At 49.3% G+C, this 25,181-nt stretch overlaps 11 protein-coding genes across 11 annotated transcripts; 5 read left to right on the forward strand and 6 right to left on the reverse strand.

Moving 5' to 3' along the window:
- Positions 1-685: 685 nt before the first annotated feature.
- FTJAE_3493 (transcription factor) lies at positions 686-2,461 on the reverse strand (the record flags this gene model as incomplete). Its single annotated transcript, XM_037349796.1, has 5 exons — positions 686-736; positions 788-846; positions 901-1,495; positions 1,558-1,773; positions 1,826-2,461. 5 exons carry the CDS (start codon positions 2,459-2,461, stop codon positions 686-688), a joined length of 1,557 nt encoding a protein of 518 aa, XP_037209423.1.
- Positions 2,462-3,193: 732 nt separating this feature from the next.
- Positions 3,194-4,834, forward strand: FTJAE_3494 (FAD-binding domain protein; the record flags this gene model as incomplete). Its single annotated transcript, XM_037349797.1, has 1 exon — positions 3,194-4,834. One exon carries the CDS (start codon positions 3,194-3,196, stop codon positions 4,832-4,834), a length of 1,641 nt encoding a protein of 546 aa, XP_037209424.1.
- A 125-nt stretch (positions 4,835-4,959) lies between these two features.
- FTJAE_3495 (uncharacterized protein) lies at positions 4,960-6,222 on the reverse strand (the record flags this gene model as incomplete). The annotated part of the gene is made up of 5 exons (XM_037349798.1): positions 4,960-5,318; positions 5,366-5,430; positions 5,479-5,923; positions 5,969-6,005; positions 6,055-6,222. The coding sequence occupies 5 exons, from the start codon at positions 6,220-6,222 to the stop codon at positions 4,960-4,962; spliced, it is 1,074 nt and encodes a 357-aa protein (XP_037209425.1).
- Positions 6,223-7,316: 1,094 nt separating this feature from the next.
- On the reverse strand, positions 7,317-7,736 carry FTJAE_3496 (aspartyl-tRNA synthetase; the record flags this gene model as incomplete). The annotated part of the gene is made up of 1 exon (XM_037349799.1): positions 7,317-7,736. One exon carries the CDS (start codon positions 7,734-7,736, stop codon positions 7,317-7,319), a length of 420 nt encoding a protein of 139 aa, XP_037209426.1.
- Positions 7,737-8,769: 1,033 nt separating this feature from the next.
- Positions 8,770-9,568, forward strand: FTJAE_3497 (signal peptide protein; the record flags this gene model as incomplete). Its single annotated transcript, XM_037349800.1, has 2 exons — positions 8,770-9,177; positions 9,224-9,568. 2 exons carry the CDS (start codon positions 8,770-8,772, stop codon positions 9,566-9,568), a joined length of 753 nt encoding a protein of 250 aa, XP_037209427.1.
- Positions 9,569-9,926: 358 nt separating this feature from the next.
- FTJAE_3498 (uncharacterized protein) lies at positions 9,927-11,000 on the forward strand (the record flags this gene model as incomplete). The annotated part of the gene is made up of 1 exon (XM_037349801.1): positions 9,927-11,000. One exon carries the CDS (start codon positions 9,927-9,929, stop codon positions 10,998-11,000), a length of 1,074 nt encoding a protein of 357 aa, XP_037209428.1.
- Positions 11,001-12,042: 1,042 nt separating this feature from the next.
- On the forward strand, positions 12,043-12,968 carry FTJAE_3499 (uncharacterized protein; the record flags this gene model as incomplete). The annotated part of the gene is made up of 2 exons (XM_037349802.1): positions 12,043-12,658; positions 12,715-12,968. The coding sequence occupies 2 exons, from the start codon at positions 12,043-12,045 to the stop codon at positions 12,966-12,968; spliced, it is 870 nt and encodes a 289-aa protein (XP_037209429.1).
- Positions 12,969-13,282: 314 nt separating this feature from the next.
- Positions 13,283-14,890, reverse strand: FTJAE_3500 (monoamine oxidase N; the record flags this gene model as incomplete). Its single annotated transcript, XM_037349805.1, has 4 exons — positions 13,283-13,469; positions 13,515-14,362; positions 14,415-14,662; positions 14,713-14,890. The coding sequence occupies 4 exons, from the start codon at positions 14,888-14,890 to the stop codon at positions 13,283-13,285; spliced, it is 1,461 nt and encodes a 486-aa protein (XP_037209430.1).
- A 739-nt stretch (positions 14,891-15,629) lies between these two features.
- On the forward strand, positions 15,630-17,620 carry FTJAE_3501 (choline transporter; the record flags this gene model as incomplete). Its single annotated transcript, XM_037349806.1, has 10 exons — positions 15,630-15,712; positions 15,762-15,910; positions 15,959-16,014; positions 16,061-16,130; positions 16,184-16,339; positions 16,388-16,649; positions 16,700-17,240; positions 17,292-17,337; positions 17,385-17,467; positions 17,525-17,620. 10 exons carry the CDS (start codon positions 15,630-15,632, stop codon positions 17,618-17,620), a joined length of 1,542 nt encoding a protein of 513 aa, XP_037209431.1.
- A 1,229-nt stretch (positions 17,621-18,849) lies between these two features.
- Positions 18,850-20,205, reverse strand: FTJAE_3502 (succinate dehydrogenase fumarate flavo subunit; the record flags this gene model as incomplete). The annotated part of the gene is made up of 1 exon (XM_037349807.1): positions 18,850-20,205. One exon carries the CDS (start codon positions 20,203-20,205, stop codon positions 18,850-18,852), a length of 1,356 nt encoding a protein of 451 aa, XP_037209432.1.
- A 645-nt stretch (positions 20,206-20,850) lies between these two features.
- FTJAE_3503 (uncharacterized protein) lies at positions 20,851-23,929 on the reverse strand (the record flags this gene model as incomplete). Its single annotated transcript, XM_037349808.1, has 9 exons — positions 20,851-20,871; positions 20,921-21,123; positions 21,224-21,312; positions 21,355-22,032; positions 22,235-22,421; positions 22,779-23,076; positions 23,117-23,293; positions 23,367-23,395; positions 23,443-23,929. The coding sequence occupies 9 exons, from the start codon at positions 23,927-23,929 to the stop codon at positions 20,851-20,853; spliced, it is 2,169 nt and encodes a 722-aa protein (XP_037209433.1).
- Positions 23,930-25,181: the final 1,252 nt, after the last annotated feature.

Here is a 25,181-nt window from a genome sequence, read left to right on the forward strand (position 1 = left end):
GAGCATTGCCCCGCGGCGGCCCGGTACCGACTGTCTTCTGCATTGCAGACGACAGCACGGTTACACTGGCTTGACCCTCGAGACAGAGAACAGCACTTGAACAATGGCTATTTCATGGCTGAGGCGCTTCATCTGGAATCTCACATGCGCCATCGTTTTTATGTGGACTAGAACGTCAGCATCAAGAGAAATAAACAGCAGCATCATTTAGATGGATGGTTTAACTAAGTACTTGTCTGCAGTTGTCGACTCTGATCTTTCGCCGACTTAAGCTTGTTCAATCGTATCAATCCATTGAATCATGCATGTCATGTCCTCCTTTGGTTCATCCATGTCACGAAACCCATGAACTGCTAGTAAACCCAATCGGACCCCGCCCGACGGCCCGGTCCGAGTCCACTGTAGACCACGAACACTTTCATTTCATGGCAGCGACAACGTGTGATAGTCTCTTTCCAGCATGGCACTGAAAGGAGACGAGAATCAAAGCAAAACTAGTCACATATTTTGTATCGTATCTAAAGTAACACCAGGCAAAACGCTCGGCATAACTATTAATATCATTACCTAACCCGTGCCGTCCAAGCCCGTTCAAGTCTCGGCTAAAGCAGTTTGTAGGGTCTGAAAGACCTTCATAGGACACAACAAACCCATAGCACCACTACTCACCGTGATCATGACATGATTAATTGCCAGTGTCGGCATCCGCGAGGGGCGTAAAGAGAGTCTCGATCAACTAAGAGAGCGTGTTAGTTCGATTGACACAGTCTAACGGGCGGACACTTACCCAGCGATCGAGCTTGCCCTCGTTTTCGTTGAACTCGGAGAATTTCTCGTCTAGTTTCTCTGCTACAGGTCAGTGTCGATGTCGCAACCACCAGAGGAGAAGGGAGATTTTACCTGAGGTCACGAAAGTCACATTCTTGATGGACTGGTTCTCTCGAAGACTGTCGAGGAACTGTTCGGCAGAGCTGGCTGTTCCGACCTGACCAATCATGAATTTCACACCTGGCAATACACGGTCAGCAAGAATAACCCAACAGAGGGCTTGCAAGGTCGGGGAAGCCATACTTCCACGGGGCAGGTTAGCAGCCTCCAGCTTGTTACCACACTCTACAATGGCATTGGCAAGCTCCTGCTTGTTCTCCGGCTCGGGCATACCATCAGTGCTGATGGATACAAGCAGAGGTCGATCAAAAGTCTTGTTGGCGATCTTGGCGTACACGAGCGGCTCGAGGATCTTGCGCTTCAGGTTGGTGCCGATATCCGTGTCACCGTCAGGCTGCCAGCTCATAGGTTGGATTATGTTGCTGATTTGGTCGAAAGTAAGGTTGGACGAGTTGTCGATATCCTGGTTGATGAAACGCAAAGCGACACCTTCGCCGTCGGGGAGGATCTTGGTGGTGATTTTGGCGATACGTCCGATGAGTGCCTTCTGGTTTGCCCAGCGACCTTCGCGCTTCATGGAGCTGCTGTCGTCTGTTTTCATGGTCAGCTGAGTTTCACGAGGAGAGTGTTGACAGCTTGGGTCTGGGAGAACTTGCCGCAGTAAATCACCTGCTGGTGCAGCGACACCTTGATGGTCTTTGGAAGAGTATCTTTGTCGCCAAGAGGTTCATCTTCCTTCTCCAGATTCGCCGCCTTTTTGGCAACTTCTTGGATGAAGTCGGGACGGTCTTTGAAGAAATTCTTGAGGACTGGATTCTCGTTGACATACTTGTCGACATTTCTCTGGAACTGGTTCTTGTTTGGGGTGAGGCCTTTGTTCACTTTCTGTAAAACTTTGTTATCACCAGTCGGTAACGTGATGCCATTTGGTACTTACACCGTCAATCTGAGGATTATCTTCGCCGCTAAGGCCTGATGCGCGACGGACGGCGTCTTCGAGAGCACCATTCACCCAAGCCACAATGTAGAGTAGGAAAGCGAGGACCATGTCGGTGACCATTCCAGAAAGGCCACGCTCCTTGTCGGGATCGAGGGCACGAACGACAGCCATGTCTTTGGTAGCGACAGCGTCATCTTGAGCCGTGGTGCCAGCGGCGTTCTTAACGGTCAGAGAAGCACCGGCACGGCGCAGGTTCCGGATGGACTGGATGTCGCGCTTCTGAATGGCAAACATGAGAGGTGTCTTGTTCCCAGCGGCATCGGTAGTGCTGTCAACCGAACCAGCGGGAGTGGAGGCAAGAAGCAGCTGGACGATCCTGGGGCGCTCCTTGGTTGTCATCCAAGTGGCGAGGAGCAGGGGAGTCTCTCCATCTCTGGATGGTGCGTCTGCCTTGGCGCCCTTCTTGAGGAGATTTTCCACAACGTTGGGAATACCAGCGACGACGGCAGTCCCAAGAGGCGTATTGCCGGTGGAGGGATCTATGGACTCAAGGATGTTGGGGTCTGTTTTGAGATAAGTGTCGATTTTGTATTTTGAAAGGGTCCCGTTGCGGGCATCCTGGAAGATGGACATGGCTGCGACTGCAAAGAGAAGAAGCTGTTCAACAGAGTTAGGGAAGAGGTCAACCTTGCAATCTTCTCACCAATTGGTCTCGACACTACCGGCTTGAGAGAAAGACCCGAGTTCGTTGGGCACATTTGCACCCTTTTTATACCATTTGCCAATGGCTCAATACCTCTTCAGGTGGTTCGCGTCTCATTTGTGATGACGTCTCTAGTTCCAGGTCTTGCAAGACTGAACCTAGACACCACCTCGAGACTTGCATGCAGGTTTCACCAGATTAGGCTCAGGCAGCTGATAAGACTCCATTCACACGCAGCTTTCAGCTACGCCAAAACCATGTCGGATTACCCAAACGGTCACCACCTCAATCATCGAGCCGTGAAGCGACCAATTGCACGCACCTAAAGGGTATTCAGCTGTCGTCAGGCACTCTAATGGGACAGCTGATGCGCTGATCAGTTCCGGAAAATTGACATTGAGCTTGGCTCGGGCCGCGCCGATCACCAATCATTACCAGAAGAAGGACTCCCTTGCATATATCACACACGGGTGGGCTTCCCCCCGAACGCCATGCCCCGCGTCAGCCGGTTGAGAGTTTTGTCTTAACTGCACAGGGCGGTTCATCCGTAGGGACCGAGTATCCGAATGACGGACATCCGTTTCGACCTCTGGACGTGCTCGTACTCATAACAACCCCAAGCTTTTGATCTCTGCAAAGGAAAAGAAAGGATAAACTCAATCATGGAAGCTTCTATCAAAGCTCTCAAGACCCAGGAAGTCCCCATCCTCGAACGTGGGCAGCCCGAGTATGACAAGGCCATAGCCACTTCCAACCTCATATTCCGTTTCTCACGACCGGAATTTGTGGCTCGTCCAGAGACTCCTGCCCATGTTCAAGCTGTCATCAGAGAAGCCAAGGCGAAGAAGCTCAAGGTCACGATCAAGTGCAATGGCCATTCGTATGCGGGCCATTCCACTGCAGAGGAAGGTATCTCGTTGGACCTTCGGAGCATGAAGAAGGTAGACCTCGACATGAACACCCGGACTGTCACTTTCGACGCTGGTTGTCAGTGGGGCCACGTCTACGGGAAGCTTATCGACGGCGGACACGATGGCTTCGTCGTTAATGGCGGCCGATGTCCGACCGTTGGTGTAAGCGGCTTCATCCTCGGGAGCGGACTTAGCCCATTCACTCGAAGCTTCGGAATGGGGTCCGATACTCTTGTCGAAGCAACACTGGTGACGGCCGACGGTGACCTCGTGACGGTCTCAGAGAGGGATCCTCCGGGATCCGACGAGGCAAGACTCTTCTGGGCCCTTCGTGGTGCCGGCGGTGGCAACTTTGGAGTCATGGTCAGCCTCAAGCTCAGAGTTCAGCAGCTCAACAGCCAAGGCGGTATTGTGACTGCTGGGCGATATCAGTGGTTCCCCGAAAACGGATTCACGGACGACGTCATGAAGACTATGGACGAGTTCTATGTGACCGACTGGCCGAACAACCTGACTATCGACAGCACCTGGATCTGCGATCTTCGACAGTCTAACAAGGGCGGCGTGCGGTTCACGATCGCGTTTGACGGCAGCAAGGAGGAATATGACGGCATCATTGACAAGTATATCAAGAACACGGAGCTCAGCACACAGCTCAAGCGTCGCGTGCTGCCCGAGAAATCCACCCGGTTCCTGTACGAGACGCTCGTCGGACAGTGGCTCGAAGAGACGCAGCGAGCCTATCCTTCCAATGCGTCGTATGAGCTATACAGCTCCTTCATCTTCACAAACAAGGACCCCGCCATTCTCAAAAAGGTCACAGCAGCGACCCGAGAGCTCATGGCGGAATTCCGCAAGAACTTCACCGGAGAGAACGTCAACTTCTTGGTCACATGGATCCACTCGGGAGGCAAAGCGGCAGAGAAGAAACCGACCGACACGGCCTTCTTCTGGCGCAGCGCCGTGTTCCACACGTACGTGACGGTCGAGTGGACGGACAAGTGGATGGAGCGTGACATGCGCGGCTTCATCGCAAAGGTCAAGCAGGCGCTGCGCCCGCTGTCGGTGTCGGGCGTGGCGTCGTTTGTCAACTTCCCGGACCGCGATGTGGCCGAGGCGGTGCATGAGCGTGCGTACTTTGGCGATAATTATGAGGAGCTGCGCAAGATCAAGAAGATCTGGGATCCGGATAACTTCTTCAACTGGGTGCAGGGCGTGCGTCTGCCGGGCGCGCCGATTGACAAGGGCAAGCTGACGGTGGATGAGGGTGAAGAGGAGGACAAGACGGATAAGATTGCGGGAGAGCAGTGGAAGAAGTGGTCGGAATGGAAGACGTATAAATCTGATGATTGGCAGAAGGATCTGGATATGTTGGCTGATATGGGCTACTGAGTTAGTGCAAGTCGCGCTTCAGTTGGTGTTGTTGCTTAAGTATCGTATCCAATCCAAATGGTATTATGCCAGGCTCGCTAAGCTTTTCCTATGATACAACTTCAATTTGAGTGTACATGCATTAATTATCTGGGCCCAAGGTCAATCTTGCCATGGTGTAACGATACTTCGTCGTCACCCGACCCTCTATCACTAGGATCACCATGCGGTATGCTTCCATCACTTGTCGCAAGCCCCCTTTGACTTGAGTTGGGTTCATATGCATCATCTATCCGATGAAAATGCCCCGACTTTCCACCTGTCCCTCCAATCGTGACAAGTTCTGTTTGCTTGCCTGTGCGAGCAACTGCGTCTTTTCTGGATGTGACGCTTTCGAACTTGGATGAGATCATGAGCATTAGTGGTCGGAGGGTGGGGAGGCAGAGGGCGATGGTTCCGCAGGCTACTTCGACGACACACCAGGTGCAAGCTGTAGCGAGGGTCCCTATGAATGTCAGTCAAGTGATGTGGGTGTGTCGCTGAGCTACTTACATGTTGTGTCGATGGGGTCGAATTGCATGATGGTTGTGAATCGGTAGATACTGGCAAACAAGACACTAAACAGTCAATACCAAGGCCTCACAAGCTGGTGGATGAGGACTTACAAACTGCCGAGCAAAAAGATAACCAACAGCGACAGCTTCTGCGCCATATTGACCTGCAACTTCAAAATTGGCCCGACAGGCAAACACAGAATGGCAATATCCGTCGCGATATTCGGAATCGCATTGCCAATAAATGACGCCTTGAGGTTGATGCAAGTCCCATAATCAAGCCACGGCATCCAAGCCTTTTTGATCGGATGGCACTGGAAGATGCACACGGCGCAAATCGCAATCCACCAGCCAATTACAACAGCAGCGATGATGGCCGAGGCTAGTCGGAAGTTTCGCGATGGGAAGATGCGTAGGTACATCGATAGGAGGGCGAGTTTGATGAGCATCACTGCTGTGACGTAGATGCATTCGAAGGCTAGGAGGATCTTGAAGAATATTATTAGATCTTCTTCTGACACGCGCCCTGCATGCTTTCCGAGACCATGCGCAATCACTACCAACCGTTAGCGACAATACAGAACCTATTGGTAATACTTACTGCCATAATTGAGACCTCCTGTGATGAAAACAAAGACCTAACTCATTGTCAGAATTGTACAACTCTTGGCGTCCAATTGAACCCACCAGGGCTACCAGCGTCAACCAGTCATCAGTCCCATATCCAATCCTCACATATCGCGCCCAGAAGCGTAAAGCGACAAACACAGCGGACAGCACGAGAACAATTGTCGTCGTGGCATTGAGCTCGTTGCTCCGATCGGCGTTGTCATCACGGCCATACAACGAGGCCATAACTGCAAGGGCAAAAAAAAATGATGATGCTGAAGGGAGAGACTGAGTTCACATGAGGGAGGGGATGAAGTAATGAGGGCACCACAGTATGAAAAGCATTCCAGAACACAAGCGGGCTTTAAACTTAGTTTCGAATCTTGAATCAGCCCCGGATATTTTTTTTCTTCACCAGTGTTCCCGTCCGTTTCTCACTAACTAACCGCTAGCTGGGCGTTGCGAGGTGAGGTGACATCGCGAGCGAGCTTGCGAGGTAGGGGTCTGGATCCCCGAGGTGTCGACGCCACCGGGGAAGACTCCCTAACTTTGCGGATCGACCAGTCAGACACGCAGAGGCTCATTTAGCGCTTGTCAGATGTCAATTTCCGTCGAGTCAAGCCCGACGAGTCCCCCTATTGTTGCCCAATCTAAACCTGCGAGAATGAAGATCGAAGAAGCAAAAAAGAGAAGAAAAGAAGCAAATATACGTATCGAGTCAGAGGAGTCGACGTTGCACCCTCGGCTTTAATATGGATCGATACCTATTTTGAAAGACTGGACTAGACGTGGGCCGTGGCCCATTAAAATGCGGCACCGCGTAAAGAACAGTCGACGTCTTAGGGTCTACAGCCTTATCATCTTAAAAAAAATGCACCTAATGAGCCCTGTCTAGTGCTTTGACGGCGGGCGGAACCAGTGCCCCGTGTGCTGATCAGTCTCGGCTGGGCCCAGAGTCTGTTCTGTCGGAAATCAACGGGTTTTAACTGGTCTCCTATTAGCTCTTTGACCTTATTCTGAGCAGTCACATCAATAATTCAACAATGGATTATTGCTTTTACAATTATGCGGGTTGAGCTCGACGGACGGCAGGTTGAGTTTGATGTTTGAATCAGATGAAACATTTCACCCGGGATTTCGGCACCTTAATACCCAGCAGCGTGGTATCGTCACTGGAACACGCAAGACACGCAATCCTTGTTAGGCGAACAAGGAGCAAGGTTCGGATTATTCTCCAGCGTTCTTTCTAAGCCTGGTTTGGCGTTCACCTCCTTAATTCACCAAAATTCCCGGTCAAGACTGAAACAAAAGAATGTCATTGATCTGCCATTATATTTCCTCTATTTGATCTGCGAAATCAAGGTCTCGAAATCAACCAGGTCCCAGACCTGGGCGAACTTTCCATCGACGACGTGGTACAGTGTGAACTGGCTCGTCTCAATCTTGCGGCCGGTGGCTTTGTAGCTTTGAAAGTCACCCTTGTGAGTGCCCGTCACTTTGAAGAGAAGCGAGAGATAGTCGCCTTCGATGGTGAGGTTTCGTAGATGCCAGTGCCAATCTGGAAATGCATCGATCATCGGTTGGAAGGAAGATGTTGCTTCTTCGGGGGTTATGGGCTTGTCGTTGACGATGAGGGGAGATGCGTAGAATGAGCGCATTGCTTCAAAGTCATGAGCGTTGCAATGTTCGAGATATGTTTTGTATAACGCTCTATACTCGGTGATTGAATTGGATTGGCTGGGGGCTTGTTGACTGGCCATTGTGCTGGTACGACGGGGCAAACTAGCTTAGCTTGTTTGGAAGAAGATAGCGATGAACCGTTGACGGGGAGCTTGCAAGGGATATACGAGGCTAACGGAAGTGGAACTTTACTGGATCTTGGATATTAAACATCCGTAGAAATGCTAGTAATTTATATTTGGACTGTAAATGAGAGTAATGTCAGTTCATATTATCCAAAGCTTACATTGTCGCTGACTGATCTTTGTCATGAATGAGCATGTGTGATGATAGGCTGGAAAGAGCGTCAGCGCAGCATGTTACCCGAAATTGATAGAATTATATGCAGGCCAAGATGTTCGTCTGACCGAGGAAGTCTATGCTGCAGCAATGATCATAGACATATATAAGATCTCTACCGGACTAGTGAGCATATAAATTGGGAGCCCGAACAAGGGAAAACCAAACATCGGAGATGCATCGCAACACCTCAGCGTTGGAAGTAACAAGGATGAGGCCGAGTGTGACGAGGTGTGAATCTCTGTCAAAGCATTGGCGACAAGCCGTACTTCTGAGAGCAACCGAGATGGCCCTGACATTTAACAACAAATCCTCCAAGGTTAATTCCAAAACAACAGCTCGTGGGATCTAGGCCGTGTCTCCCATCACAATGAGGCTCTGATACCTCAAGAAGGATAATCCCAGTTGGCATGTCAACCCGCGTTTGACTTTACTAGTCCATACCAACCACGATCCAGATTGAACTCTATCGTCCTCTCTGGACTTTGTGCTGTTTTCGACCAGGAGAAACCCTGATCGGCGAAGTGTTAGCCGCGTTTGACGCATGCCATATCCCGACTAAACCCCATTCAAATCTAGTCCAAACCCACTGCTTTATCAAAATTGACTCGCGTTCTGCAGCGTGAACCCTGCGCGCGATATGGACCCTGTAAACGAGTGGATTCAACTGAAACTGGACCCCTCAACTAAGTTGTGAGACATTACTTATTCTATCGTCTCCTCCCCTCCATATCTCTACAGCTTAGCTATCTTACAGTCTATTTGAACGTCATCATGTCTAACCCTACTATCGTCTTCGCTCCTGGTGCGTGGCACACAGTTGATTGCTACGATGTCGTGCGCAAAGACCTCCACGCTAAAGGCTGGGAGACTGAGGCCGTTGATTACCCCTCCGTCGGCGCAGAGCCCCCTACCGTGGGTTTGAGCGATGATGTCGCAGCTGTACGAGCTGTTGTTGAGAAGTTGGTTAAGGAGGGCAAGAAAGTCATGGTTGTTGTGCACTCGTACGGCGGGCTTGTCGGTGCTGAGGCTGTCAAGGGCTTGGGCTTGAAGCAGCGCGTGCAGGAGGGCAAGACGGGCGGTGTGATTCAGCTTGTTTATCTGAGTGCGTTTGTCATGCCAAAGGGAGTTAGTATTCTTGCGGCCCTTGGAGGAGAGTATCTTCCTTGGATGCGAGTCGAGGTCAGTTTTATGTCGCTTATCGAAATGGTTTTCTAACGGCGAATAGGGAGATTATGTCTACGCTGACACCCCCGAGAATGTGTTCTACCACGACGTTGATCCTGAAACCCAAACCAAGGCCATCGCTGCGTTGAAGCATCAATCTCGTCGCGTGTACACCGACAATGTTGAGTATGAGCCATGGCACGACGTCCCCTGCTTCTTTATTTTCTGCGATGAAGACCGTGCTATTCCGTTAGCTATTCAGGAGAATCTGGCTGCTACATTGGGTCCTAATGCCGGAAGCTTTCACATCAATAGCTCTCACTCGCCGTTCCTGTCGCTGCCTAAGGAGACGGTTGAGGGGCTGGAGAAGGCTGCTCAGGATGGCTTGGCCAAGAGCTTAAGCTAGATGTGCTGAGGCCTTTGTGGTGTATATCCAATATTAGCGAATGAAAATCATGATCTGTTGGGAAATGAATTGCTGTGAGAGTCGTGAGATGCGAAACAACTGGCCGCACGTGAAAACTGAACTTTGTATAGAGTTTTGAGTGTTTAGGCACCGAGTCCAGGCAGCCATCACGGTCCCCGACTTTCACTTTCTCTCGTCTCATGATCCAATCACAAGCCAAAACCTTGTTCGAAAGATCTTATCGGCGCTTTGTCTTTCTCTATAATGATATCATGGAAAACCTTGATTTCTTATAAAGCCCGCAGCGCCCCCTCTTACCCCTCAATCATCCCGTGGAAAACCCATCTTCTGTTCAACCATGCCTTCTGACATCTTCAACTGGCTCCCGCCTGAGATTCATATCAACATCGTGAAAAATCTCAACATTCAGGCAAACGAAGACTTGTTTCGGGACGTTCGATCTTTCATCTCGGCTTCCCCAACCGCGAGACGTTATTTCCACGCCAACCAGTGCGCTTCTATTGTACGGCCATATATCCAAGATATATACAGGATCTTTGAAGATGAAGCACTTGTGCCGTTGGCAGTGATTCTCTTACAAGTTAGAAAGGTACGTGCCCAGACTCGGGGGTTGACGTCCCTTCAGATCGAGCAACGTATCAGACCTTACCTCGATGCTTTCTCTCGCTTCGAAAACTCAGTGCCTGGAGAGCGCTGGAAAGAAGACCTGGGCTGCATTGCAGCCCTAATCAGCATGAACCGGGAATTTGACATCATCTGGCATGAATCACGTGTCTACATCTGGAAATTGCATTATTGGCGGACCGTGACACCGCGGCGAAACTATGATCTTCCATGTTCGGATCGGAGCACTGTCATCAATCACTTCCTCCGTTACGACCTTTATTGCCAACTAGGATGTCACCGGGAAGATAAGCTCTTCGCGGAAAACGAACACGTCAAGGAACTCGAATCTCATCTCTACAAGCTCATGCCATCAACCGACGGTCGTCGCATGGCACGCCTCAACATGCTATGTTTGATTAAAGATATACTCGATGGGATCCTCGAGTCCGTCGACTGGCAAATCAACTATGTAGGGGATAGACGACGGGAGCGCAACCAAGTGGACGACATCATACGCCAAGGGGGGACTCCGGAATTCGTCATGCAGCGACTGCGAGAATGCCGGTTTAAATCAAGACAAAAGTACGATACCAAGCTGTTTCTGGACCACGTCTGTCTTCAGGGTTCTCCTCTTGTCCTCTACTTGAAACAACTTGGAAAAATTGCACAGAAAGCATGTATCCTCGATATGTTTTTTAAAATCACCACGGAGAAATTGCAGTTGCAAGCGAAGGCTGGGATGAGGATGTCTACTCGATCTGCTACCAAGCGAGAAAGCATATACAGCTCTCTCAGTTTGAGTTGACAGTAACGCTAGGCGAGGTTAGAGCTAGAGAGATTTTGAAGCACAGAAGGCCAGGCTTCCCTTCAGTTTCATGATAGCCACTCTATAATGATAATCAACACAAGATAGTTTTAGGAGTGTGGATAAAAGAGAGTTAGTAAGGCGAAGTCTTAAATATCAAGTAATCCGAGATGCATGAAAATAAAGCATAAGAAGGAAGAAACTTTCTTTAAACTACTGGGTACTTATAGCAAATCAGAGCCTTAAAAATTATTCAAGTGTATGTACTTATGAAGCTCGAGAGTTTATATAAAAAAAGCCTCAATGTTTGCCCGTCATCTTGAGTTATTTTGATGAGACATTGGCAGCCTTTGCACAAACTAAAGAAGACTGAAATGCTAAGCTGAGAGTAGAAGCGTGTAATTGCATTGCTAAAATCATGTAGACTTATAAGCGTGGCTGTAAGAACTTGATTTAACAAGAGTATCGGCACGCTGATTCGAATGCTGAGCCATAGCTCTGTCAACAAGATGTCTTTATCGATTATGCTTCATAGCCAAACAGGCTGCCCCCTATCGCAAAGGTCTACGGCATATTGACTTTCTATTAGCAAGTATCATCAGTTTAACTTTTGCTTGGCAAACCATTTTGTAAATGCTTCTATTGGTGTCCTTTACCTTTGTGGCAGCCTAAAGCTTAACCTTATAGGCCGCCGTCATCCATAGTTCCCTTTGTGGCCTGGGGGCTGAAGCTTCTTTTAAAACCCTAACCTTACGCCAGTAAATGCTTCTATAAAAGAAACTGTTCTTCCTGCTTTGACACTCCCTGTAATCTATTTATCTGAGGCACAACTACTCAAGTCCTGCTGAACAAGCCTCAGACCGCGAGCAAGACGGCAAGGCCATTGTTCAATCTTCAACAAACCCCGTTCATCGCCTATATTTATATAAATATCCGCACCTCGAGCGATTCCCCCCTCTTTCTTCTTGGTACCGCCACATCATTGGCTTTAAGCTTTCTGGCCTTCTACCTTCGAAAGGACACTGGAATCCAATTGGAGAAAATGGATTGCTTTGTGAAGCTTCCTGCGGAGATCAAGTTCCAAATATTCGAGCAACTCGACTCACTGAGCGATGCAGCATCTCTCGTCGGGGCTTCTCCGTCAGTACGAGCTTGCTACCAAGAAAACCGAGACAAGCTCCTCAGACACAACATTTCCTACATCCGAGAGATATTCTATAACGATGAGCTCATACCCTTGGCTTTGATGGTTGCGAGAATGCGACGTCGCTTGAAAAGGCGTCAGAACATGGATCAACTTGTGGAACTCCTGGAAGATTATGTTCGTGGGGGCAAGTCTAAGCTGTTTCGGCGGAAGTTTGATGACTGGGAAGAGAACCTCAGACAGATTCAAGATCTCGTCAATATCAGCACAGAGATTCTGGAGCTTTGTCCGAGGCCAACCTACGAGCACCGGCAAACAACACCACTATTTTACAAGCCACTTCTATCTAGGCTGTGGCACCACCGATTCGTGGAAACCTACCTGCGCGAAGAGATCAGTACTACTACGAAGCGCTATGATGCCAACATAATGTTTCCGCCTAAAGAAAATCTTAGTCCTAAGCTATACGAGTTCTTGTTCACGCCCAACCTTGCGGGGAGCAGGCTGCCCGGTAGTAAGTCCACCCCGCCCTGATCCCCGATAAAACTGTGCAAAGCTAACACTTACCAGAGTTTACCACCAATATAGTAGACATGAATGTCGCTATCTGTCGGTTTGGCAATGGAACCTGGCGAGAGGTAGGTTTTAGTATTTGCGATCCCATGTACGGACTGGGGATATCGAGAGAGAGGAAGCATCAGATACAGAGTTGGAGAGATGATCGAAGGAAAGCCTGGGAGGAGGAGGATAGGAAGGCTCAGATTGGGCAAATGGTGGTATATAACGGCTGCGGGGAGCTGCTGCGAGCCGATGAACTTATTTAAACGAAGCACATTTGAGCAACGACCATGCACCAAGGTGCTCATTGGTTATCACGTTTTGCAATGTGAAGCTAGCATCACCTTCCTATGGAAAAGAATTCTTAAACTACTTCCGGCTTTTCTCCAAATCGTTGTGTATTCCTGGCCTGGCGCTCTTCAACACTGACTGACTATGAGGAATTAAGAGGCTAACACGCTAATACCTATATAAATCCGAATCTATGCATAATGCATCTAATGATATAACAGAAGAGAGGAATGCCCGCCTCAACTTTTACGTACAGTCTACGCGAATTATAATAATCCTTTTGCTCTAACTACAGATGGCTTCGTTCGGAAAGGCTCGAACGAACAGCCATGGCAGCTCGTGTTCCTTCTTCGATGGCTCCATCAATAAAACTGCGCCACCCAAGAGCCCAATCAGAGCAGGCAAAGATGATGTTGCCCTGCGTGGCTCGCATGTCACCAAGATGATCGGTCAGCAGACCAGGTCGAGAGAAGAACCTATAACTGTTAGCGTTGGCATATCGAAAGAATGGGTTGGCTTACCAAGCTCCCTTTGCAAACTCATCCTTGGACCAGTTGTGAAAGACCAAGCGCTTGATATCCATCGGAGCAAAGCCCTGGAACGCAGCTTTGGTCTTTTCAATATCTTCCTCGGGATGGAAGTGGTTGTGCTGACCACCAAAGGCCACGATGTGTGTGTTACCAGCAGGGGTAGTACCATCTCCGAAACCATATGAGAGCTTGTTCTCAGGATAGCTGATACTAGTCATCGAGCGAAGATCTCGATCAGAGACCTCAGCATGAACTTTGGTGCACTGGTTGACATGACCAATATCCGCCGCTGCCTTCTTCCCAGGCATCAGAGGAGGATCGAAATGCACATCGTTAAGGATGTTAAGCGGCATAGCGCTAATCATCTTCAAAGCTCTGAACTTCTGGCCACTTCTCGCAGAAACCTCAACACCAGCAGGGCCGCTCTTCACAGAAGCAACCGGCGTGCTAAAAGAGTACGTCAAGTTTCCACTAGCCAAAGCCTCCTTGAAGAAACGAATAGAGAAGCTGGACTGGCCGCCCTTGAACTTGTACTTGACGAGATATTCAATGCAGCCTTGGTATGTATAGCCGCTGAGAGCCCACCAGTGCAAGAACTCGTAGAAGCTAGTGGTCTCAAGGGTGCCGCCGCTGCATAGAAGAACAAAGGCTTCTAGGCATATACGCTCGTTGGGGGTGAGATCGTTTTGGATCTCGGCGAGACGGTCTGCGATGGACATGCGGTCGTATTTGGCAGCTGTAGGACCGAGATTTGTGCTGTGTGGAAAGACTAATGCTTCTCGACCAGCTTGACCGTCGATGTTGACAAGCTTCTCAAGACCACTTTGCATGAGTTGATCCTGAGTTCGTTAGTCTGGGTTCTTGACTGATTATGCACACACTCGGACTTACTTCTTCTTCGTGAGTGAACTTTTGAGTGCCCTCAGGTGTCACAAGAAGATACTTGTTGACGCCTCTTGAGAAGTCATATGAGATCTCGAGTTCATCTTGCATGCCGTATCTTGAGATCTCACGCCAGACATTGGGTTGTCCCCAGTATACCCAGGTACCGCCCATCTCATAAGGATAGCCCTCGATGTTTGAGCTCCATGATCGGCCTCCAATGCGATCCCGAGCTTCAATGAGCAACACTTTGAGGCCTTGTGTTTGTTAGTAATGTCTCATGAGATTAGAAGGTATTGAGACTCACCAGCAACGGCTGCATCACGAGCTGCAGTCAGACCACAGTAACCCGCACCAACAACAATCACATCAAACTTTGTGTTCTTGTCTGAGAGGTTGGTAGGAGGGTTGATAGCTCCAATGCATGGAACACCAGCCTTGAGTCCTTGGGACTCAGTCCATGAGAAGCCATCTCGAGAAGACATTGTGAAGGTATTTGGTCAAGCTTGATAACAAAGGCTGAATCACGCGTCACTCGAGTCAATTGATCAAGACGCTTGTGCAGACGAAACAAGAATGATAGGCAGAATCAACCAGAAGTATCGTCGAGGACGGCTACTCATTTTATCCTCGGTCCGTGTTCTCATCCTCGCCCCAAGTCCGCATTTCCTCAAACGGAAATTTCTCGAGAAGATAACGAGAAGCCTCCATCTAGTCCAAAAACCTCACGATACGAAGATCTCGCCCCATCGCGATATCAGCTATCTCTGACGCGAATTACCGCATCCGGTAATTTCGCGAGAGACCCTGACAATCTAGATCTCCCCCGCAATCTGCTAGGACCCAGCATCAAGGTTGGCACTAGCAAGCTCAATTCCTTGCCCCAATGACGTGGATCATTCCTCTCGTAAATCTGCCGCATTCGGTATATTCAGTGGAGATGCCCTGATATCGCAAAACCTGGGGTAATTGCTTGGCTTATCAGGATATCTCGGCAGATTGGGAACTGTCTGGTATGATAACATGTCAACGAGGGCAGTGTAGATTGACGTGCTGTTGGAGATTTGTGCGATGGTGGCCCCCTTTCCCCGATAGGTCTTATCAACGCAAGTGGCTCGGCCGTGTGACCTTTGGCAACGAGTATATGAGTCAAACGTTTTCTCCTCCTGGAACTCCAACGAGAAAACTACTTCATCATAGCAGAATTTCGATAAACAACCCAAGATGACTTCTTCAACGCAGGAGGGCGCTTTGCAGCAGCGTCTCTCGACTTTGACTATGGTTGCTATGGCCTTTGCCATTCTCAAGTTCGTCATACCCTGTTTTTGTTCTTGGCAATGGCTAACCCCTCGTCAGTACATGGATTGCACTCGCTGGTACCGTGGCGTATATTCTTCCTTCTGGGGGCTCGGTGTCGTTTATTTATGGTTTTATCGTTTGTGTTCTTTGTAATTTGGCTCTTGCCGCTAGTCTGGGAGAAATGGCTGCTCTTTGGCCAACTGCTGGTAAGAGGACTCGAGTATGTTCCTGGAACAATGGCTAATTGCCTGCAGGTGGACAGTATCACTTCATGTACGCTCTTTGTACACCAAAGTGGAAAAAGCCCATGGTACGTTGAACTCGTTAACCCACGAACAAAGACTGACACCTGATAGAGTTTCTTTGTTGGATGGACCAACATTGCCGGTTGGTTGACTATTGTCACAACTCAAGCCTTCTTTGCTGGTAAGATACCCCCATGGTCGTCAGTGAGCCAATTGCTAACTGGGACGGCCTAGCTCAACTGGTCTCCGCCGCAGCCGTCGTCGCTTCGAATAACGCATACGAGGCCACACAATGGAAGACATATCTCTTCTTTCTCGCCATCCTTACATTCGGAACCGTCGGCAACGTCTGGGGCAACAAGATCCTCGGTCGTTGGAATGACATGGCCCGTACGTGCTCTCTTGAAAGCCTAGTCCCTACCACTGACCATTTGATAGTGTATTGGTCCGTCCTCTCGGTCGTTATTATGAGTATCATCCTCCTTTCCATGTCACCAAAGACAGATGCCCGTCAAGTCTTTACAGAGTTTAGCAATGAGACTGGTTGGTCAGATGGTGTCGCTTGGATCCTTGGTCTACTCCAGTCTGCCCTGTCGCTTATTGGGTTTGATGTCGTCTTGCATCTGACTGAAGAGATGCCCAACCCTTCAAGGGATGCACCGCGAGCTATGATGCTGGCTATAGTCATTGGTGGTGTCACGTAAGTCATTCCATCCTTGCAGCCGTATACCCCCTTGCTAACCTGTCAAGTGGCTTCCTCTTTATCCTCGTCATCCTCTTCTGCCTCACCGACCCCGCAACAATCCTCGCCTCTAACACAGGCATGCCCATCGTCGAACTCTTCCTTCAAAGCACAAAGAGTCGCGCCGCAGCAACCATCTTGGCCCTGATGTTAAGCGTCTGCTTCATCAACGGCACATCAGCCAGTATCACCAGCGCAAGTCGTCTTCTCTACGCCATGGCCAGAGACAAAGGTATCATCTGCCACAACTACTTCGCACACATTGAACCGAAGCTCGATGTCCCTGTCCGCACAATCACATTGTGTTTCATCTTTAATGTCCTCTTTGGACTCTTGTACCTTGGTCCTGCTGTGGCTTTCAGTGCTTACATTGCTTCGTGCACTATTTTCCTCAATGTCTCTTATGCTGGCCCTGTCATTGCCTTGTTGGTAAGAGGAAGAAGTATTCTCAAGGAGTACCAGACAAGAAAGACACCGGCGAGGATGGGCTTGAGGACTGGCGCTGCTGTCAATGTCATTGCAAGCGTCTTTGTCGTTGTCATCACCATCGTAAGTACAAGATACCTTGACTTTGTCCAACTCTTCTCTGACTCCTCACAGTTCTTCTGTTTTCCGACTGCCCTCCCCGTGTCAGCTAATACGATGAGTAAGTATGTCTGCCTTGAGTAGCTAGAAGCTTACTAACCTGGATAGACTACGTCTCCGCTGTCGTCGGCGTTTTCTACCTACTTCTTGCCCTGTACTGGATGGTCTATGGCAAGACCTTTGAAGGCCCTGTAAGTCAACCCCAAGATCAAACAAGAGTCTTGTGCATTCTCTAACATGACTACCAGAATTTTGAGGCCATCATAGGGCAGCCCTTGCAGATCAAAGGAGAACATGAGCCGGAGGCAGTACAGGAGAAGTCTGAAACGTCAACAGAGGCCTGACTATTTATCCGACACTTACTGCGACTCCAGGAGTAGTTATTTTAATAAGACTTATGTTCAGATCATTATCATCAAGGGTGATGAGAGGAACGCATTGACTTGCAAGTGTGCGAACAAACAGTAGCATCCTTCGCAGGATGGATCTCTCAAACCCATGACTCTTGCAGTGGTCACTTCCCAGACAATTCGAGTCTGCCTTGCGGTGGGTCCCTGTGAACGGCTTTCTACTACCGTAGTTGGAGCGTACCTATCTCTTTGAGTGCCACGGCTTGGTCAGTATGCTTGTGATGTAACACCAAATAAACTGAGGTGTGCTGAATGGAGGTTAATGGAGTCGGCTGGACACCTGAGAGTTTGTCCTAATTGGCGCCTTTCGTACCGTATGGTATCGCTATGGATGCCAGCTTCTAAACATTTCAAGACCCTGGACGTACAACACTTCTGGTCAAGACGGTATTGTCAGAATGGAAAAATCTGATTGTCTTGTAAGCTGTTTAGTTAGCGTTACTATCAGAGTAGCAGCTAATCGGGCAGTAAAGGGTCATGCTCAGCAACACGTATAACCCGTTTTCTGCCATTACTGAAGCCAACCTCTCGATCGTTCTTGAACCCTCTTGTTCAAAGATCACGGCTTACAGAGATTCAACCAGCTACTAGTAGCGGAGGTGCGACGACGTCCAGGGGGATTCCTTTGCAGTGTGATATCCCTGACAGGATTCTGATTGTGCTACGTTACTAGTAGAGACAAGTCATCATGTAAGCCTCCCTACTAGTAGAGAGGTAAGTAATCACATAAGCTTGTGCAAATAGAGGCAAGTAATTATGCAGGCTTCTACAAGTAGAGACATACTTGCCTCTCTACTTGTAGAGGTGATTACATGATTACTTTCCCTCTACTTGTAGAGATGCAGTAGCGGAAGTGTAATCAATATCAACACTTGCCAACCATAGCTATGTCACGGCGCTCGCGACGACTCTGCTAAACGGTACTGGCAGACTAGAGCTGGGGTGTCTCTTTTCCCGCAAAAAGGCCCGGCGCCTAGCGGCTAGGTCTTTGACGCCTCTCCACGGGCACAGACCAGTGTGTATTGCTATCAAAGTATTATCTCTTATTTCTCGTAACTTAAAAACTACCACTGTAAAATAACATGAGCAGAATAGCTTAGATAGCCAATACCTAACCCTTTAACCCTTCAACCCTACTAACCCAACGGTACACTTCTCTCTGTCTAATGGGAACTTATGGCATTGAGGCCAGCAATACGTCCAAAGACGACTGCCCGCATAACGGCCACTGCATTTGGAGCCTTGTCGTAGAAATGGCCAGTAATCTCACCTGCAGCATATAGATTAGGAATGATGCCTCTCTGGCCAAGAACGCGCGCTTCCACATCAGTCGCAATGCCGCCGAAAGTGTAGACAATGGCCGCGGCTAAGGGGAATGCGGTAAACGGCGGAGCGTCGAGCGGCCTAGCCCAGTTCGATTTCGATGGTTGCAAGCCTGAGGTAGTGGCGAGATTATCAAGCCGGCCCGCCGTAAAGCCAGACATGTTTGCGTCACAGGCCGCATTGTAGTTTGAGATTGTGTTCAGAAGCGCTTGTTCCGGCATCCCCATCTGTGCCGCCAGACCAGAAATCGTGTCCGCTGTCACCGGCGGCATATCGGAGCGGATAGCTGCCTCATGGTCCTCCAATTGAAAGAATCTGGAATCACAAATTGCCCAGGCTAAGCGGCCCGGTGTTTCAAAATGTATGGTTCTGGAAAGATGCTCCCACGTGTCATGCACGAGTCCAGCACCTTCATCTACGAACCGCTTTCCGTCCTGATTCACTACAACCCCGTACGGGTAACTGAGGACCAGTGGCGCTGGCTGACTGCTCCGTGGGTCGATTATTTCGCTGTGCATTCCGTTCCAATCGCCAGAGGCCTTGGCTCCGTTGGCCAGCGCCATCTGGATGCCGTCGCCGGCGTTCCAGGCCGTCCCAGGTGATATCGGTCTCAACGTCTCCGCACCAGGACCAAGATGAGTACGCAGCATGTCTGGACTGCCTTGAAACCCACCACTGGCGAGCACAACAGACCGGGCAATGATTCGTCGCCCATCAGCTGCCTCAATCATAGCCTGTCCTTGGCCAAGATGAAGTCGCTGGGCACGGCAATTATACACCAGTTGGACGCCTTTCGATTTGGCTGATTGCTTAAGGGCTTCGACAATGGCAGCACCTTTGCCAACAGGCTGGATCCTGTTAGGCCAAGATTTCAAGAAATAGTCCATGGCGTGAAACTGCACCCCCTGCTTTTCGAGCCATTGGAGGGCTTCAGGGGCCTGGCTAGCCAGCCTTTCGAAATACGCGCGGTCGCCACCACTTCCGCTTGCAGCCACCATGTCGTCCACGAAGCCTGGTAATACCTCATTGACAGATGGCATTCGCATGTTGGCAGGGCTCCAGCGTGAGTTTCCACCGCTCGCATGCTCTGGTGCATGCTCTAGCACGGCTATCTGCGCCGAGGGCGAGGATTCTGCAGCTGATACTGCAGCGGCGAGGCCGGCAATGCCATGACCAACTACGACAAGGTCGTACATGCTGATATACTCGAGTCTGAAAATCTTAGAGGACTCGGCTTCAGGGTGTTGGTGGTCTATGTCTCTTGGAACACTTCTTGGTCGCGGTATTATTAGAAAATTGAGGCTCTTATATATAAGCTTCAGATGCTCACGGACTCCTGCAAGGGTGAGTGCGCGTGACTACATTGCGATGACTCGATCTTCCTGAAGTAGAGTAGCCAAAAGAGATGCGTCAGAAATTATTGTGGATCCTCTATTGATTTGTAATTCTTGATTTCGCCGAACATGATGTTAGTGGAGGGGATTATGTTTTGTCAGCCGCCTCCATCCGTCTGTAGACGAGGGGTTGAAGGACTCAGGAGAGAACATGTCAGCCGTTCGAAGTTGGCAAGCGACAGGTTCTCTAGAGCAGGGTAAGGAATCAAATAGTTCAAGCTTGTAAGCTTAATACTTGTTAGGGCAGGAGGTAGAAACTGCTGTCAGGATAGAGGGAGATACCCGGCCACTCGTGGTTGTGAGAAGCGGTAATTGAGAGTCAAAACCCGCTAGTTATCTCAACAAGATATATATCCAGATCATTATCACAAAAGGCGGGCAAGCTTTTTCATGCATGGCTTGCGATAAACAGTCATTTAACTATCAAGGCCCTGAAGCAAAATTTCATTATTTTCCATCTGCCTCTGTCTGTAGTCCTTCTAGTCATAAGTACCAGTGTCCTGCTTCTTGATAGTACCTTCGTCGCGGCCATCGCCGCTCGCTTGCGCCTCATGCCCCTGTCAGGCGTCCCAGGCCTAGCTGCATCAGAAAAGAAAGCCTTGATCTCGGCCTGCTCTAATTCCTCGTATTCCTGGGCCTCGATCTCGTCCGGAGATTCAAAGGTACACGTGAGCTCGCGGCAGCCATCGACGATCCAGTCAACGTTCTCTGTCCACGATCCTGAATCTGATTTTTAGGATTATCCAGCAGCAACTTGGCAACGACGGAGGAAACGTGTCCAAGACTGATCGTATAGTCTGAGTGATACTCCATATCGTACCCGCTGACATCTCGCTCAACAACCCAGGCATAGCGGTTGAAAGGCTGATGCCAAGATGTCTTGATACAAATCTCGCGTATCGCATCAATCTAGTCAGGAAGCATCACTTCTGCAGGCAGCTGATTACCCACTTCGCGACGCAAATGCGTTCGATGTTGTCGTAGTAACTGTTCTTCAACTTCAACAGGTGGAACTCGACAGTCTTGGGGTGGTTGATTCGGATAAGGCAATAAATAGTTTGAAGCATGCCTTTGGCTTTCATAAGCCAGTGCATAAGAATGCCCCGGTAACAGCAGGTATGCATGTTAACACCAGTACCCATGTAGCAGAGCCAGTGGATATAAGAGCTAGGGCCGCCTGGTGGAAGAAAGGATGCGTCGCTGTTTGTCCGATGAAAGAAAAATCTGAGCCCACCCTTGATGTCGTTGCGAAGAAGTTCTTCAACCTCATCGACTCCTGACACCGGTGTCGATCTCGCCGCCTGCTTCTTGTTCTCTCGTTCCATCTGCGAATTTGTCCGCACCGTGTTAGGATCTCCTAAGTCCTTGATGCGCTTGTTGACAGCATCTTCCTGCCCAAATATGACCGGGTTATCTGGGTACATGATCTTGTAGTTACGCCAATCAAATGAAGTAAGGACGCCTTTTCTGTGCTCTCCAAAGTTCAGCTCTGGAGAAGGATCCTTGACTTGACCATTGATAGCCTGAGAGTTGCCACTTCTATGTATATCTTCAATCTTGGGATCCTTCTTCTGATTGAACAGCTTCTGTGCTTGGATCTGTCCCATCGAATCGAACCGCGTCATCAACCTCTTTCGTTTCGTCGTGTGATACTTCTTCAAGTACGATCATCGACGGAAGCAGATCCTGAGCAGGGTAGGACACTTTTCCATCCGGCCATTGCAGTGGTGTCCTCTTGCAATTGTGTTGGTTAGCCGGTATACTGCCCGGATTGGCTTTGATACGAGAGTTATTTTGAGTTGATAGTCCCCANNTCACGCGCCTCACACACGTGGTGTCCTCTTGGTACGGCGAACTTGAAGCTTCTTGAAATTGGTTGCACAACAAGATGGCCAGCATTTGTCCCCAGTTAAGAGTATCACCAGTGGTGCGGAAGATGATAGGGTTAATCATCCAAAGGCGATAGCTGCCGTTGGACTTCTTGAAAACTTCCTCAAGTTGGGCAAACTGGGGAAACTCTGACAAGAAGCTTTAGTGAAAATCCGATGAGTTGTGTTCTTCTCAATGCCTCATTCGGTGTCCTCTGCATAAGGATCATACCTCTCATCGTACAACCCTGGCACATAGCCAATTGATTGAAGGTCGACGTCAAGTTCGATGCCATAAGTTGCCTACATGAGAGAGAGAGAGGCGACAATAGGTCTTTGAGGAAACTGAGCATCGGTGTTCTGGACACCCAGAGCAACCTTTTCCAATTGAGAAGGCGCAACATGTGGTTATAAATGATGCCATTGAGCTTTTTGGCATTGTGAGCTTCATCAGCGACAATAAACTTAAAAGTTGCGTTCGAGAAGGCTTTAGCTTTGGACAGGTACTTGATGAGATTGCCGTCAGCCTTTTCAGCGCCTCGGTTTCGTTTCGGGCGATAAACTTGATATCGTCCATGTTAAGCTCGTTGGTGGTGTAGTTCTTGATGGTCGCCTCCTCCTCCAGCTTATCCTCGACATCCTCGACATCCTCTTCCTGTGTTTCAGAACTGTATCTAGTCTTCGTTCGTTGTTTCATGACCAATTCGGGGACTTTGCCAGCCTTGAAGACAAATAGTCGCTCTCGCTTCAGAACCGCGCGGCTGGACCATGTTGGGTAGGTTGAGATGACAACGACGCGACCATTCTGTTGAGTATGTCAGATTCATCTTCTCCTCCGGGGACACGCTGGGCGTGCTGTAGTAGGCGATGATCTTGGGGTTTTTGAAGTTCTCATGGCCCTCTTTCCAGGTCTGACAGATTGAATTGACCAGTGTAAGAATAAGGGATGGGTAGAACCTGATATCCGATTCGCCTTGAGTCTCCATTTCCATGTTATAAAGTTCTTCCTGGTGGCGTTGACGCTATAATATAATTTAGTTTTCCCCATCCCCATGTCGTTCGAAATGAAGGTATGTCGCCAGAAAGTCTCTCTACGTTGAACGGTGCTGACAGCATCTGGGACACTTTGGTACGTCAGTGATAGTGACACATCAAGGCAAAGAGAACTTACCTTCCACTTGGTGTGACTTGAGGGACTGGACATCCTCGCGCTCAGGATATAGCCTGAGGTCAGGCCACTCAGCAATCCCAAATGTCTGGCAAAGGGTCTGCACCCCTTCTTTGGACGGTTCTGGATGAAGTGGCGATAGCATGTGCTCCAAAGTGTACTGCTGACGGCTGAGCTTTACCAGCTCTGCTTCTTTGTCAGGGTTTGCAAGCCGAAACTCAGTGACGATTTCAGACTCCTCCTGGCTTCTGATGAAATCGTTGATTTCGTTGCCTGAAAGGAACCTGTCGACATGAGTAATCGTCCTCCGAATGTGAGCCAACTTGGTGTCAGGTTCCTCCTTCCGGGGTGTAGAGTGTAGAACGCCAATAACAGCTTTGAAGTTAGCTTTGGATAGAGACTCCATATCCACGGTCTTGGCCTCAGAAATTCTCGCCTGGATGGTGAGTTTGGCCGGGTGGACTGCAACAATGCAGCGCAATATCAACATGGCGATTTCCGGTAACTTCGGGCAGGGCGTCGAGATTCGGGGGGACTTGGTCATCACTCAACAGGTGGATGTCCCTTATGTTCTCTTTCTGTTGCTCCCGAAACCTCTTCTGCCATTCGGTGTTGGCTACTCTTCGCTCGAGCGCTGTCTTGTTCACGGTATTTTGCATCCACCTCGCGAGATAGTCCAAGACCGTGTTGCCAACCTCCGGAGCCTCTCTAGACTAATCGTCGCTGCCAACTCATTGAAGTAGCCAACAAATCTCGACTTGGCCTTGGTTGATGGTGGTCGCGTTATCCAAGCCGTACGCTTCGATCGACAGCAGACGAGTGAGTAGAAGACCAAAATGGCACGGAGAAGATCTTCCATAGGAAATAGGCCAGCAACTTATGTTCCAGTACCGCCACCAAACTCAGCTGGAGTTGGAAATCGGCGGATGTATTTCTCGTTGTCGCGAGAGTAAACGCGCTCGCTGTCCCAGTCCATTGGAGCAAAGAGGAGGATCTGAATAGCATGAACGAGGACAAATGCTTTGACAGATATCTGCTGCGCCTTGTTCGAAAGCTCCCCCAGGTCCACATGCTTGTTCAGGACCAGGGTCAAAGTTGGTCTGGGACAAAGCTTCGCTACACGGTCGACAAAGGACTTGATATCTTGGTCTTCCTCATAGGCTTTCAACACGTCGTTTGGCGTCGGTTTTGGGATTGATGAGGCATTTTACTGAACGCTGAGGGCTCTGAAATCTTCGTATATCGGTCAATGAAGTTCTGAAACTCGAGTTTTCTCCTTCAGCATCGTGCTTGAGTTTGTGAGCCGGTGGAAATGGTGAGGCCTGTCAGGTACGCGATGAACGCGGGCCCACTTTTGGGGTGAGCGCATCTGGTCTTAACCTTATGTAAGTTTAGGCGAGTTTAGGACAATTTAGGATAGTTTAGAGTAGTTTAGAATAATTTAGTATAGTTTAGAAGATGTGAGCTAGAGCAGGTCTGTCAGTCATATGGGAAACCGTCAAGGTCAGAGTTGAAGGTCATGAATAGATAAGTTGAAATAAGTAGGTCTATGGAATCTGTGTCAGAATTTATATATAAATTGCAGTCATTCACCAAGGTCGCTGCCTGCTCTGCCTAGCCAGCTTGTTTGCCCTCAGATTGGTGTTTGTCCTGATGATTGGCAGTTACGTGGCCTGTTGGCGAGCTCAATCTCACATGATGTTTAGACCAGTTGATTGGTTTTGGCGCCCGGGGTCACTTCG

Source organism: Fusarium tjaetaba, assembly GCF_013396195.1.
Source record: "Fusarium tjaetaba strain NRRL 66243 chromosome Unknown NRRL66243_c0000067, whole genome shotgun sequence".
Lineage (NCBI taxonomy): Eukaryota > Fungi > Ascomycota > Sordariomycetes > Hypocreales > Nectriaceae > Fusarium > Fusarium tjaetaba.